Genomic DNA, 15087 nt, shown 5'->3' with positions numbered 1-15087 from the left:
TGTCATTATATAGCCAGCAGCATTGCACTGGCCCCTTTATGGCTGACGGGGCCCAGGCGGGCTGCCCGACGAGGGGAGACAGCATTTGGCCGATGGGGCTGGTGTGTGCCATTACTGCTGGCCATTGGGCCCCTGTCCTCTACAGCCCCATCCTGGCTCATTAAAACCCTGAGCCAAATAGCTGGGCAGGCGCCTGCTGCAGCACTGTGGGGGCCAGGAAGTTAAATGGTTCTCCTAATCCTGCATAATTTATCTCCCTGTTAGCCCCCTCATAAATAGTCCAATTCAGCCCCACCATGGAGAGCTTCACTCTGAATTTCCTATTTTTGTGATGACCAACGAGTGTCCAGCTTTGCCCTTCTTCTCTCTTTATTATTATTATTTAAAATTATTTTCCCCTTGTTCGCTAAGAGCCTTGCCTAAATGTTTTTTTCATTTGGAGCCTCCTGCCTGGACCCCACTTCACCAGCAATCTGTCCACTTCTCGCGTTTTGGACCTGATATTACAGAGCAGTTGGTGCCGCGGTCTTCCTCTTCTCCTCTCCTCCCAGCTTTCTAGTGCCCCTTTTTCTCCTTCCCCGTTTTCTCCTTTCGTCCAGCTCCTCTCCTTTTCCATCACTTCCAGTTCTTTCTCCTTTCCATTCCCTCTCCAGTCCCCCTGTCCAGGGACCATCCTTGTGCAGGATGTTTAGTAGGACATTGTAAAAGGGCACCGAAGCGCTTATTTTTTTTCACATCTCTGTTTCTGTTTCGTTTCAGAGATTTACAAACGAGGACCACCTGGCAGTTCATAAACACAAGCATGAGATGACATTGAAATTTGGCCCAGCCCGAACTGATTCAGTCATCATTGCAGGTATTTGCTGCCCCAGAAGCCACGTGCCTTGGTATCACCAGACAGTTAAGATTAATACCAGGGACCAGATGTACTGGGAGCTATACTCCCCTTTTCCCATTAAGAGCCCTGATGTGATCTGCATTTAATCAGGAAAAAGGAACACTAAAAGCTCCCAAGTTTCTATTGTGCCTTCCATTCTGTTTTTAATACAAGATTGGGTTCTGCGGTTTTTGAGGGTAGGTGTGTTGAGGTTTAGTCTTGGCTTTTTTCAGTCTATTCCCTCCTTGCCTTCTTTTTATTAAGACTTTGGAAGATTTACAGACAAAAGACGCCTTTGACATTTCTCCATACCCACAGCGAAGGGGTGAACAAAAGAAAGCAAGAAAGCCGACCTAGCCTGGCTGCTTCTCTTCCACTGGGTGTCAGTTTCCCCCAAGCAGGCTGATTGTCAGTTCGTAAATTCAGCTTGCCTCATGAACCCAGACGGTGTTGAGGGCACATTTCCAAAGCTCAGACAAGACATTTAGTCAATGGGACTCTTCTAAGCCAATTTGGGTGACCTGGAACCTCTCACTGATTGTTTTAGATACTGGCTTGCTTACATATGCCATTCTCAAGGGAGTATCCCTAGCAACTACTCTGAAATCATGGGCAGTTCTGTTGTGCCATTTTCAGCTAGACAGACATACAAACCAAAATGGGCCTTTTCTTTTGATACTATGAGGGGTTCTGGTTTAACCTGGGTTGAGCAAGTTTATCTCAGTATTTAACCAATAGGGGATTTTGTTGGTGGTTATTACATAAGTTAATAACTCAGATAAGGCACAATTTCTCTATTACTAGCCAAAATGCAACCTAAAATACAGTGAAAGAAAGAGAGAACCTCCTTCTCTATACTTCTATGTGTGAACAAAGGAACTTGCCATTACATATCTCCTATTCCTTATTAATTCAGCAAATATTTATTGAATAGCTACTTTGTCCACCAGCCACTTTGCTAGGAGCTTATAGATTGTAATTCCTGGAAAAGGACATGAGTGGGGACATTGTCATTGATGATCCTTAAGAAAGCCTGGAGGAAGGGGTGCCTGGGTGGCTCAGATGGTTGATCATCCGACTCTTGATTTTGGCTCAGGTCATGATCTCACAGTTCATGGGATCGAGCCGCTCCTCAGGCTCTGTGCTGACAGTGTGGGGCCTGCTTGAGATTCTTTCTCTCCCTCTCTGTCTGCCCCTCCCACATACATGCAGGCACACAGTCTCTCAAAATAAACTTTAAAAAAATTAATAAATAAAAAAATGTGCCCTAATCTTCCTATTTTTTTTAATGCTTATTTATTTATTTTTTTAAGTGTTTATTTTTGAGAGCTACAGAGACAGAAGGTGAACCATAGAGGGCAGAGAAAGAGGGAGACACAGAATCTGAAGCAAACTACAGGGTCTGAGCTGTTAGCACAGAGCCTGACGTGGGGCTCAAACCCACAAACTGTGAGATCATGACCTGAACTGAAGTCAGGTGCTTTACCAACTGAGCCACCCAGGTGCCCCAATGTTTATTTTTGATAGAGAGAGCGAGAGTAGGGAAGGGGCAGAGAGGGAGGGAGACACAGAATCCAAAGCAAGCTCCAGGCTCTGAGCTGTCATTACAGAGCCTGAGGATGGGTGGGCTTAAATTCAAGACCCAGGAGATCATCACCTGAGCAGAAGTCAGACGCTTAACCCCCTGAGCCACCCAGGCGCCCACCTCTCCTATTTTACTTTAAGGCTGTTTATATTTGGATTTTCAGGCTTTCTGTAACCTAGCCTGATGGTACCTACCTACCCACCTTTGGTTTTTGTTTGTTTTTAAAAGATGTGATTTGCTTTGCTTTACTTTGCTTTGATTTTTTTAAACTAATGCTAATGGCCATCTGCCATTTCTTTTTTTTTTTTTTTATGTTTATTTATTTATTTTGAGAGAGTGAGAGCAAATGGGGGAGAGGCAGAGAGAGGAGGAGAGAGACAATCCCAAGCACACTCCATACTGTTAGCACTGAGCCCGACACAGGGCTTAAACCCACAAACGGTGACATCATGACCTGAGCTGAAATCAAGTCAGACACTCAACTGACTGAGCCACCCAGGCGCCACTTAAAGATTTTATTTTTAAGTAATCTCTACACCCAGTGTGGAGCTCAAACTCACAATCTCAAAATCAACAGTTGCACACTCCACCAACTGAGCCAACCAGGCACCCATACCTACTCAACCTTGTGTATAACTTATATACCTAACTTGATTATCTTTTTTTAATTATCATCTTATTTTAAGTAGGCTCCACACCCAGCATAGGGCTTGAACTCACAACCCTGAGATTAAGAGTCATGTGCTCTACCAACTGAGCCATCCAGGCTCCCCCTGACTTGATTATCTTTACCCTGGACGTACCTTTTCCTCCTCATCTATATACATGGTGCCCATACCCTTCCTCTCTATGCCTTCACCTGGCTGACTCCTCTTACCCTCCACATCTTCTTTCTCTTGGTGAAAACCATTCTTCAAGGGCCAGCTCAAATCCTGCTTCTTGAAACCTCTTAACTATTCTGTCATTTATTTGTCATTCTTTAATTACTACAATAATTTTATTCTCTACTGCACGTGGCACCTAGTTTTTTATATACTATGATGCTATCTATGTATATTTATTTCCTCAACTAGAAAACATCCTCTTTGTTCTCTAGGGCAAGAGCCATGTCTTATATTTGGGCAGAACTCCTATACTCCTTTCCCTCTCCTCCCCCAAATTTACCCAAAAGTGTATGCATGTACCATCAAGACACATAGAAAGTATTCAGTAAACACTTGTTGATTTCTTTAGAGTCGTCAGAGCAGGCAAAGGGTTTTCTTATACATTTTCAGGCTATTTGCTTGTTTGTTCAGGAATGGGAGAAGTTTGTATGAGTCTCAGGTCAGAGAACCAAAAGGCCCTCTTCTGCCATCACTGTGCCCTTAGCTGCCTCATCCTGTTTCACTTGAGTTGTGATTTTTTTGTGTGTGCCCTTACTGAAGTACTCTTGAGCATAAAAGATGATATTACCTCCACTCACCCGGGAATGGAGGGAAAGTGGCTTCATCATTGGCCAACCAAAGCTGCCAGAGAACCTTTTAAAACTATTTTGGGAGGTAGTGGTAACTTTTCCAAACACTCTGATTCAGAAGAGGTTTTGTTTAAATTGAAAAAAAAAAATTATGCTCTTTCCATGGAAAATCCCAGTGGACTATTTCCAATCGATCATGCTAGGAGTGATTTTAATCCCTGATCTCACACCTTAAAACGTCATTTAATCATTGTTCTATATCTATCATTCAGTTTAGTGGTTTGGGGTATAAAATGAATCCCCGAGGTGACTAGCATGTCAAAGAAAACCATCATAATAGAACTTTAGATTAGGGAACAAGATTCAGGTGACCTAAGAGAGAAAAATCAGAAAAGCAGAATGGGGAGAGAGAAGCACAAATCTAAAATTCAGGTTGCTTGAAAAGTTCCCATGGGTTACGGATCTCGCCTTCCTCTTCCCAAGGGCAGAGGCACTGTTGAAAGATTTGTGCAGCCCCTGAGAGGATATTTTGGCTGGCAAATCTAAATCCAAATATCCTGGTTTCCGGAATTTGCTCTGGGCTCAGGTCTCTTTGAAATGAGCTCTATTGTTTGCAGTTTCCTTTCCTAACTCATGATCTTGCTGTCTTTGTTCAGCAGCCCCTAGATTTGCCCACAATACCTTCAGAAGGTAGCAGACCCTTAGCTCAGTGACCACTGAAAGACAAGACACCGAATCTTTCTTGGTGGCTTTAGCAAGCAAACTCTACCACCTGACCCTCAGTTTCTTCTCCTTCTCATCAGATTTTAACACGCATCTGCTTATACCTCCTCACTTCAGACATAGCAGGGAGTAACTTTAAAAGAGAAAATGTCGCTTAACTGTCCTTGATTTTCAGATCTGGAGGTACCACAAACTCCACCTGGGTGGGTGGTTTGGTTTTGTTTTGGGGGTGAGGGAGGTGAAACTAGCCTCTGGGAGTAAGGGGGTTAAGTGGACAGTCACACAACAAAACATTGTTCTGTCTTCCCTCTGCTGGCCTTGAGGCGGCACAGCACAGACACCCCCTCTGGTGGCCTAGCACTGGCCTTCACCTGCTCAAGCTCCATAAAACAACACAGAGACTCTCTCCAAACAAGAGAATAAAAATGTGTTCCCTATATACTCTCAAGTTTTAATTTCAGGTCAAAACTAAAATGAAGTCTCCTGTTTTGTTTTGTTTTTCATGTCTACAGATCAAACTCCTACTCCGACTAGATTCCTGAAGAATTGTGAGGAGGTGGGGCTCTTCAATGAATTAGCTAGCTCCTTTGAACATGAATTCAAGAAAGCTGCAGATGAGGATGAAAAAAAGGCAAGAGGCGGGACATTTGCTGAAAAACTGGCAGTGTTCAGATGGAGGCTGTTTTCATTGTGTCCTGGGATAATTTGCTTAACCGGTTAAAGCACAAAATAATGGGCTTCCTTCTTTAGAACCAGATAGTACCCACTGATCCTAGTCAGCCTTCCACGACTTTAGGGGGCCCAGATGATGGGTCCTCACAAGTCTGTCTTTACCAGAAATTAGTCTTCTTTCCTGTTCAGTGCAGCATCAGCCCAGTAATCTATTTTTAAAAAATTATTTGTCTTTTGAATATGTTGAAGATGTTAAAAGATTATAAATTACTCAGATCCTATGAGATGACATTTTTTGGGGTCAAATCTCTTGCTCTTCTTACCTGAACTGTTTTCTAGTAATATTCAAGACAATGAACTTAAAGAAGGATGTTATGTCACGTTAGGAACCTACAAAGAAACTGAGGAAGTTGTGCTTAGAAAAGAGAAGATCTAATGTGAACCAAATTGTAGTCTTCGAATATGTGAAGAGCTTTCATGCAAAAGAGGGGTTCAACTTCTCTGTGGCCCAGAGATAGGAATAGGACCAGCAGGTGGAAGCTATCACAAAGTATGTTCAACTATATGGAGGCTGCTTAGTATAGATACTGTAGAGAGGATTAGAATGTTGGAATCCCTTCGTATTCTGAGCTCTTTCCTTTTAAGAAGAAGAGAGCAGGTAAACCAAGAGAGCTGTGCATGACTTTTTTTCACCCAGCTTAAATTGTATTTATAAGAATCATCACTGGAGGTTTTTCCAAGTTCCATAGCTTCCTATGAGCACCTTTTCCTTCTCTCTCTCTCAAACGGAAAGAAAGGAGGGAGATCCAATGGCATATATTTGTAATTCTGCTTTCAAATGGCTAGACTAGCCGTAGTCTTCTCATCATGATTTTTCTTCCGAAACTCCAGTCTGTCATCTCTCAGTTGCTTCGACCTATGTGGTATAATTTTATTTTATGGCTTCCCTACTTCATCCACCCCTCCATCATTTTTCCTTCCCCCAAGACAAAGAAATCAAATTGTTTTTTCCAGGATATGAGGGATTTAAGATCAAACTCATTATAGGCAAATTCAAGAAAATTAACCTCCCTTTAAAAGCTTGAAGTTTTTTCCACTTCCATTTTAACTCAGTTGACACTTCTGAAAGACCATTCGTAGCTGGTCAGGCCTTTACTTGTTGGGTATCTCCATATTTCTTTCTGTCCATATGGGGGTGGTCCTTACCGCCCCCTTGATGAGAAGAATGGACTCAGTAAAAGACTGTGTCTGGGAATGTTGAATGAGTCTAAAACTTTACTGAACCACAGCTTTTCTAGGAGATGCCTCTAAGGGATTTTAAACCTGTGGCTGTGTTTACTCAGAGGCCTCTCCTTCCCTCCACCCTCTGACTTTTCAGGGATCCCAGAATTAGTTGAATTGGGCCTGACATCTTTGCAATGTAGAAAAAAATGAGGGCAAAAATGAAAGCATCTTTGCTATTGCTCACCCCCATCAGATTGGAGAGAAAGAACCATCACCACCTTCTCTAACGTAGTAGACACCAGATTATCTTCAGTGTGCTCAACTACCAAGAAAATTTCTAGGGATTAAGGTAGCAGGGGAAGAGTCCGAAACAAGCTCCTCTTTCACCGAGAAGCCTAAGTTATGGAAAGAATAGAACAAAGGATCTACTTTGTCATGAAACTGAACTGCAGTGCCAGCCCTCCTGTCGTGGTGCAGTGTTGGGCTGTCATCTCAGATGGTTTATGGGTCCTGCAAAGCCATTTACAGCTTCACAGTTCTGTGAAGTGATTCACCATGGCCAGAAAAGTACTCTCTTTCCTTTTTGGTTTTCTCTAGTCCTGCTTCTAGGACCAAGTTCTAATTTCTTTCACTGAGCAAATGACCAGTCTTTCCTTTCTTTTATTACCCCAAAATGCTTATCTTTCTAACTTCTAGCCTCTACTACCAGATTTTGGGATGAGATCACATCACCATCACTCATGGGAAATTCCCCAGAAAAGATCTTCCCTATCATGTTTGCAGTACTTAAAAAAAATTTTTTTTTTAATGTTTATTTATTTTTGAGAGAGACAGAGTGCAAGCAGGGGAGGGGCAGAGAGAGAGGGAGACACAGAATCCAAAGCAGGTTCCACACTCTGAGCTGTCAGCACAGAGCCCCATGTGGGGCTCGAACTCGTGAGCAGTGAGATCATGACCTGAGCTGGAGTTCGATACTTAACCGACTGGGCCACCCAGGCGCCCCTCATGTTTGCAGTACTTTAATAGCTAATTTGTTTGCTTTTGATACTTGGATAATCTAGTCCTTGTGGTTGGCAGAAAAAGTGCTCACAGTTGTCCAGTGGCCAACAGAGCTGCTTGGAAATAGGCAAACACTCGATTCAGGAAATCATTTTACTTTTCCTGAAAAATAATATAACTATGGTATTTGCATGGATTTAAGTGTCAGCTTTCCCCCCGCCTTTCAGGGTCTTTATAAGCATTATGTTTGTTTGTTTGTTTGTTTGTTTGTTTGTTTGTTTTTACCTTTCAGAAACTATAAGTATTCACCCATTGTGAAACAGGTATTATTTCCATTTTACAGTTAGAAAAACAGGTTCTGAGAAGTTAAAATGATCTGCCCAGAGTTGTACATAAAACCTAGATTCCATATTTTCTTTGACTTGCAGTTCAGTTCTTTGACCAAAAGCGAAACTTAGAAGTATATTTCCTCAGAGCACCTGGCCAGCTCAGTCCATGGGACATGCAACTCTTGATCTCAGGGTCATGAGTTCAAGTCCCATGTTGGGTGTGGAGTCTACTTAAAAATAATAATAATAATAGGGGCACCTGGCCTCTCTCTGCCCCTCTCTCTCTGCCCCTCCCTCGCTTGCACTCAGTCTCTCTCTCTCTCAAAAATAAATAAACAATAATAATAATAATAATAAAGTATATTTCTTCATTTTTTAACTGGAAAGATTTAGATTCAACCTGAAGGGAATCATTGGGTTGAACTCTGCTCATTTCTCTCTTTTAACAGGCTGCTGCTGGGCCCCTTGACATGTCTTTGCCTTCCACACCAGACATCAAAATCAAAGAAGAAGAGCCAGTGGAGGTAGACTCGTCCCCAGCTGATAGCCCTGCTTCCAGTCCCTGTTCCCCGCCACTCAAGGAAAAGGTAAATTTGCTACCAAGAATTATCCCAAATGTTAGTTGGTGGGTAGATTAAGCTTTTATTCATTAGTTGTATAAATAATGGGTGATACAGGATTGATTATATTTACATAAATCTTCATTGTTTAGAAGATTTATAAAAATGACACCTATCCTCGGACCAAGCAGTTCCACTTCTGAGTCTTTATGGAAGTGAAATTAGTGTGTATGTCCACTGTATAGCAGTATTTAAGAATGCTCAGGGGCTCCTGGGTGGCTCACCTGGTTAAGCGGCTGACTTCAGCTCAGCTAATGATCTCACAGTTCATGAGTTCGAGCCCCGCGTCGGGCTCTGGGCTGACAGCTCAGAGCCTGGAGCCTGCTTTGGATTCTGTGTCTCCCTCTCTCTCTGGCCCTCCCCTGCTCATGCTCTGTCTCTGTCTCAAAAATAAAGAAATAAACAAACATTAAAAAAGAATGTTCACAACAGTTGTACTATAATAATTAAAAAACGGAAGTGGTTCAAATGTCCATCAACAAGAGAATGAATAAATAAACAAATTGTGGTATATTTCTAAATACCACACAGCACTAAAAAAGAACAAACTCATGAACTAATGATATAAACAGCCATGTGGGTGAATCCCACAAATGTTATACTGAACAACAGCACCAAAATTCAGACACAGAAGTATACACATGACTCCATTTACATCAGGTTCAAGAAGAGGCAAAAACTATTTGATGATGATAGAACTCAAAATAATGTTTAGCTCTTGTGAGGGAAGGTTTGGATCGGGAAGGGACACGGGAGAACCATCTGGGGTGCTGGAAATGGACTCCGTCTTGATTTTACATATATAAAGTCACTTAGTTGTGTCCTTTAGATTAATACACTTTATATATGTTGTACTTCAGTTAAGAAGTAGAAAAGAAAAAGTGTAATTCATAAATTGGACATTAAATGATTTAGGAAAAAGTCTTCTTAGAAGGAAGTCTTCTAGTGGCACAAAGAGAAAATCTGCTAGGATTCTGAGTATTATTTTTTTAAAGGGAACTTTTTATAAGGTAATATTTTTTATAAATTTATTGAAATAACACACATACAGAAAAGTGTGTAAATTGTAAGTATACAGCTCACTGAATTTTCACGAAGTTTACAGCCCGTGTAACCAGCACCTAGATACTCTCAAAACCTCAGAACCCACCCCCCGCCCCATGCCTCTTTCCAGTCTCCACTATTCTGCTAGTGGTTGTAATTTTAATGTCCAATGTGGTTAGAGCATCTGTATCTCATTTTACCTCCCTCCAAATTTGGTTTGATAACTTCTCCAAACTACTCCCTCCCTAAACATTACAACTCTCCCTCCTCCCTCCCCTTTTCATTAGCAACCAGGTCCTAGAAGTTGTCTGGAGACGCATGTGGGCCAGTGTGGCCACTAGCAACTAAGACCCTAACCAGGTTAACAGTGGGAAGTAGTTTCTTTTATTACAACAAGACCATTATGCAAACTCCTGTGCCCCCCCCCTTTTTTTTTTTAGTTTTATTTATTTAGTTTTAAACAATCTCTACACCAAACGTGGAGCTCAAACTCGCACCCTGAGATTAAGAGTCTCATGCTTTTCCGACTGAGCCATCCAGGCACTCCACCCCCATTCCGCCACCATAGCCCTTTTTTAAAGGGCTCTCTAGGAAATATTGGTTGCCTTATCGCCGGTCTTACACCCTGTCTGTTCTCATTAGAGATCAGAGGACTCTCAGGCATCAAATTTGGAATGAGAGTGGAGCACCTGGGGGGCTCAGTCACTTATGCATTGGGACTTCAGCTCAGGTCATGATCTCACAGCTTGTGAGTTTGAGCCCTGGCATTGGGCTCTCTGCTGTCAGCATGCAGCCCGCTTCAGATCCTCTGTCCCCTCTCTCTCTGCCCCTCCCCTGCTTGCGCTGTTTCTCTCAAAAATACATAAACAGTAAAAAAAAAAAAAAAAATTTTTTTTTGAAATGGAAATATAGAGACTGTGAGAAATTTTTACAGTCCCTGGAACTTATATGGCACTCCAGTGCTTCTGCAAAGATTCCAGGTGATTTTCCAGCTGTCCTCTCATTCGCATAGCAATCATCTCTGAAAGGGAGATAGCCAAAAGGTCTTAACTCAGCATTCCTATTGCATGGGTGAGTGAGGTATGGGTCCATGATCATGATAGAGTCAGGGCATGATTTACATGAGCTGCCACAGTGCTCTTTCCAGTAGACTTGTTCCACATTTTACCAGCTACCTGTTTGCCTATAAGCAGCCCTTTATAGCATTTTGTGATCTGTTGGTCTCTTCTCCCCAGGAGGTGGCCCCAAAGCCTGTTGTGATCTCTACCCCCACACCTACCATCGTGCGCCCTGGCTCCCTGCCTCTCCATTTGGGCTATGATCCACTTCACCCAACCCTTCCCTCCCCAACTTCTGTCATCACACAGGCTCCACCATCCAACAGGCAACTGGGGTAAGTAAAGAGAGCAGGGAGAAACAGTGAAGCCTGAATCTTTTTGTACTTGATGAAAAACAGGACCGTTTTTGAATACTCAAGGAAGACAAGTCAGTGAGATTGTCTCTCAGAATAAAATTTCCCACCATAAACAGAAATCTTTACCTTGTTAGTACACAAGCAAGTATTTATTTGGAAATAATGCTTCCTTAATTTGGAGGTTTAAGACTTCTTTGATCTAAAAGAAGAATCTTTAAGAGTTTAGGAAGTTCATCAAAATGGTGGAGGCCACACAGGGAAGTATATTTTAATTCTTGGCCTCAATCTGCACAAGTTTGGGGGAGCATTACTGAATGACGGACTGAAACCCATTTAGTCATCTTTTTTGAGTCTGGTGTCCCCCTCAGTCCCAGTTGGTCTTTGCTACCCCTAATTTTGTTTGTCTGTTTGTCTTCAATCCTGGCATGGTCTATATAGATTTCCTAATGAAATGACTTGAGCTCCTGTCCCTAGGTACCCAGGGGTTAAGAGGTTGCTGTCAGGATTTAGCCTCTTAAAGCTTATTCCCTGGACCTACTAGGAAAAATACAAAGTGACATCTTTTGGAGGCAGGGTAGAGCAATACGTACAAAAAAAAACAAGAGAAATTAAGTCATGTTTGGCTATCATATGACAGAATGCAGCTTTGCAAAATGACAGCTTTGGTCCAAGTCCTGCCTAAGGCAAGACAGAATTTATACATGCCGGTGGTGGGGATGTTTGTGTAATTGTTCTAAAATCTTTATAGGATTAGCTTCCCACCCATTTGAATTCAGTGGTGCTTGCTTAATTTGCAAAGTGTAAAGATCTTACCATTTCTCTCCATCTATAAGGTAAGTACTCCCTACTTTTTCCACCTTTCTGAGGGTGTCAGGATTTTATAACGTTGCCCTATAGCTTCCCTAACTAGAGAAGACTGGGAAATCTGCTGTAATTCTAGGAGGAAGATCCCTAGGCAAAAGGGTCTGTATTGTGAGCATTTTACTTCATGTCTCTTCTAGATCTCCCACTGGCTCCCTCCCTCTCGTCATGCATCTTGCTAATGGACAGACCATGCCTGTGCTGCCAGGGCCTCCGGTACAGATGCCTTCTGTCATATCGGTGAGCTCTATAGTTGGGGCAGCCAACCCTACCCACACACTAATCCCTCCCTTCCACCTGAATGCTCATAAACACACGTGAGCCCCAGGGAAACGTGGGCTCTGGTCTGTATTGAGCATGGCAGCCTGCCCAAACTCTTCACTAACCTCTGCCAATCCAGCACTGTGGAACACTAGACAAAGCCTCATCTGGACAATTGGCTCCTGGTCTAGGAATTGGTCTTGCCAGCCCGCTGATTGGTTGATTTTACTTGGCACTTGGCGCCTCCCAAATTGCCCACCACTTTCCTCAAGATACAGCCCCAGTTTTTCCTATAGAAATTGTCATAGCACTGAAGGATTAGATTTCCTACCCTGTGGTGCTCTATGGGGGAAGGTATTTCCCAGGCTGTCCCTGTATGCCCTGTGGGCAGGTTGCACAGAACAGGCCCTGACATGCCAATCTCAGAAGCACTTGATTTTGGGAAGCTGTTGCCCTACCACTAGTATTATGTTCCCTTCTGGTTTTTCTTCCTCCTCTTAATCCAGCTGGCCAGACCTGTGTCTATGGTGCCCAACATTCCTGGTATCCCTGGCCCACCAGTTAACAGCAGTGGTTCCATTTCTCCCTCTGGCCACCCTATGCCATCAGAAGCCAAAATGGTGAGTACATTCCAGCTTGGGGCAGTGTTGGCCCTTTCGAAAGAAGTGTTATCAGTGTAGGTTTTTCAAGTGAGCCAAGCAAAGAAACCTTATGGGGCTTGCAGAGCTAAAGATACCCTGTTGTGGGGTCTGGAGAAGAAAAGACCCTGATTCATGACTCCTATCTCCTCTCTTCCACCTTTACAGCCTGGTACATACACCATGGCAGTGAAAAGAGGCAGCACAGATTGTTTGGCGTGGAATGCTTGCTGTTTCAGTTCCAGGGTGACAGATGGAGGGTGGGTGAGTGGGCAGGAGAGCTGGCCAAGAGGTGAATAGCTGCGTAACCAGCACCTGGCCGGGTTCCAGGAGAGAGCTTTCATCTGGACTCTATTACTTCAACAACCCCCACCCTCCAACTGTGCCCAGGATGATAGCCAAGGAACAGAGTAGGCATTTTAGGGATCCAGGTGCACATTCTCCCTGTCATTTTCTTTTAATTCCTCTGTTAAGGGTAAATTGGCACGGAAATTTTAGCCATTTGTAAGGTCAGTATTAAAATTTAAGCCCACTCTCTTACCCGTGATAGAATCTTACCTTTGACGAACTATTTTTTTATTATTGTCCCTCACAGAGACTAAAAGCCACCCTAACCCACCAAGTGTCCTCAATCAATGGTGGATGTGGAATGGTGGTAGGTACTGCCAGCACCATGGTGACGGCCCGTCCTGAGCAAAGCCAGATCCTCATCCAACACCCTGATGCCCCGTCCCCTGCCCAGCCACAGGTCAGTGGGTATTTGGATGGGGGAGCCCGCTGCACCACCATTACTCTTTATGTCATATCTGTTTGAATTTCAAGGAGCGGAAAAATTACAGAGGAGTGAGTTTTAGTTTTCTGGGCATCTTCCTGTACTTTGGTTCTTGTTAAGTTGGACAGCAAAGTGCGTTACCTCCTCTTGGGTTATACTTCTGTCAGGCACACTGGATAACACAACACTGTCACAGAGGAGGTCTCAGTTTTTGGTTTTTGTTTTTTGTTTTTTGGTTTTTTTTCTATAAACATGTGAATGGTGTATCTGCAGAGCCCTCTAAAATGTGACAGAACCTCACTCAAACCACCTAGTGCACCAAAGGAGGCTCCCCTAGTCTCTTTCCCATTTATTAAGTCCTACAAAAACCAAACAAACCAAAAAACCAACCAAACAAAAAAACCCCACAACAACCAAAAAACAAAACAAAAAAACTTACCTGATTAGGTTTTATAGCAAAAATTGAGTAATAACAATTTATGAGTAAAATGTGATGTCAGAGGTGTCTGGCTGGCTCAGTTGGTAGAGTGTGCGACTCTTGATTCTCAAGCTTGTGAACTTGAGCCCCAAGTTGGGCATAGAGCATACTTTAAAAAATAATAAAGGGGCACCTGGGTGGCGCAGTCGGTTAAGCGTCCGACTTCAGCCAGGTCACGATCTTGCGGTCCGTGAGTTCGAGCCCCGCGTCAGGCTCTGGGCTGATGGCTCGGAGCCTGGAGCCTGTTTCCGATTCTGTATCTCCCTCTCTCTCTGCCCCTCCCCCGTTCATGCTCTGTCTCTCTCTGTCCCAAAAATAAATAAACGTTGAAAAAAAAAATTAAAAAAATAATAATAATAAAAACATAAAATGTGATGTCACAGTACAAAGATGGCTCAGTAAACGAACAGTAAAACACCTTTTCCTTATCAATGTAATCCCTTTTTATCACAGAGAAATTAAAGTCTTAATAAGGCTAGAACAGTCCCATTTATATGCCCAGTTCTTTTCTCAAGGAAGCCTCAGTTTTAGTAAGTTTCTTCGAAAACTGAACAGGCCTTAGTTTTCATATTGTCTGTGCTGGACAGGTGACAACAACCTGAGATCGGTTTCTAGAATTACATCTTTGCCCAGCCCCTTTCTCCGATGTCCCCACCTGCTTCGTCAGTTACCACCACATGTCCTAACATTTAACGGCCATATGCCGCCTTAAAGCTTGGCCAACAACAAAAGCCTTCACTTGAGTTTTCTTGTTGGAAGCTAAGCTTGCCCACCATCCCGTAACCCCTTCCGATGCCAGTCTTTGGAGATGGTAAAGCAGCAGCCACCTTGCCCGGTTTCCCTCTTAAGAAAATGCCATAGGGACACCTGGATGGCTCAGTCGGTTAAGCGTCTGACTTTGGCTTAGGTCATAATCTCACGGTCCATGGGTTTGAGCCCCATGTCGGGCTCTGTGCGGACAGCTCAGAGCCTGGAGTCTGCTTCAGATTCTGTCTCCCTCTCTCTCTCTGTGCCTCCCCCACTCGCGTTCTCTCGCTCTCAAAAATAAACATTAAAACAAATTTTATTTAAAAAAAAATGTGATGAACTTCTTTTTAGTCACCACTGATTCCTTTCCTTCTCCTTCTTCCCTTCTTT

General features: G+C 43.2%; 2 protein-coding genes across 5 annotated transcripts in view; both read left to right on the top strand.

The window, feature by feature from the left end:
- NPFF (neuropeptide FF-amide peptide precursor) overlaps positions 1–15087 on the top strand; it is a 131842-nt gene that overhangs the window by 99392 nt on the left and 17363 nt on the right. The gene's annotated exons all lie outside the window — the stretch shown is intronic.
- LOC106983090 (cyclic AMP-dependent transcription factor ATF-7) overlaps positions 1–15087 on the top strand; it is an 84329-nt gene that overhangs the window by 57192 nt on the left and 12050 nt on the right. For 3 of the 4 annotated variants that reach the window (XM_027036282.2, XM_027036285.2, XM_053226299.1), the window contains exons 3-9: positions 760–856; positions 5151–5269; positions 8312–8449; positions 10762–10919; positions 11942–12041; positions 12569–12682; positions 13296–13448. In XM_027036282.2, coding sequence (XP_026892083.2) covers positions 760–856; positions 5151–5269; positions 8312–8449; positions 10762–10919; positions 11942–12041; positions 12569–12682; positions 13296–13448 — 879 coding nt within the window. The remainder of the gene's footprint in view (positions 1–759; positions 857–5150; positions 5270–8311; positions 8450–10761; positions 10920–11941; positions 12042–12568; positions 12683–13295; positions 13449–15087) is intronic. The other variant, XM_027036288.2, reaches the window with a different exon arrangement.

The sequence above is a fragment of the Acinonyx jubatus genome, chromosome B4 (assembly GCF_027475565.1).
Source record: "Acinonyx jubatus isolate Ajub_Pintada_27869175 chromosome B4, VMU_Ajub_asm_v1.0, whole genome shotgun sequence".
In the NCBI taxonomy this organism is placed as follows: domain Eukaryota; kingdom Metazoa; phylum Chordata; class Mammalia; order Carnivora; family Felidae; genus Acinonyx; species Acinonyx jubatus.
Note: the sequence above shows the minus strand (reverse complement) of the source record. Positions and strands in the feature narration are given on the sequence as shown.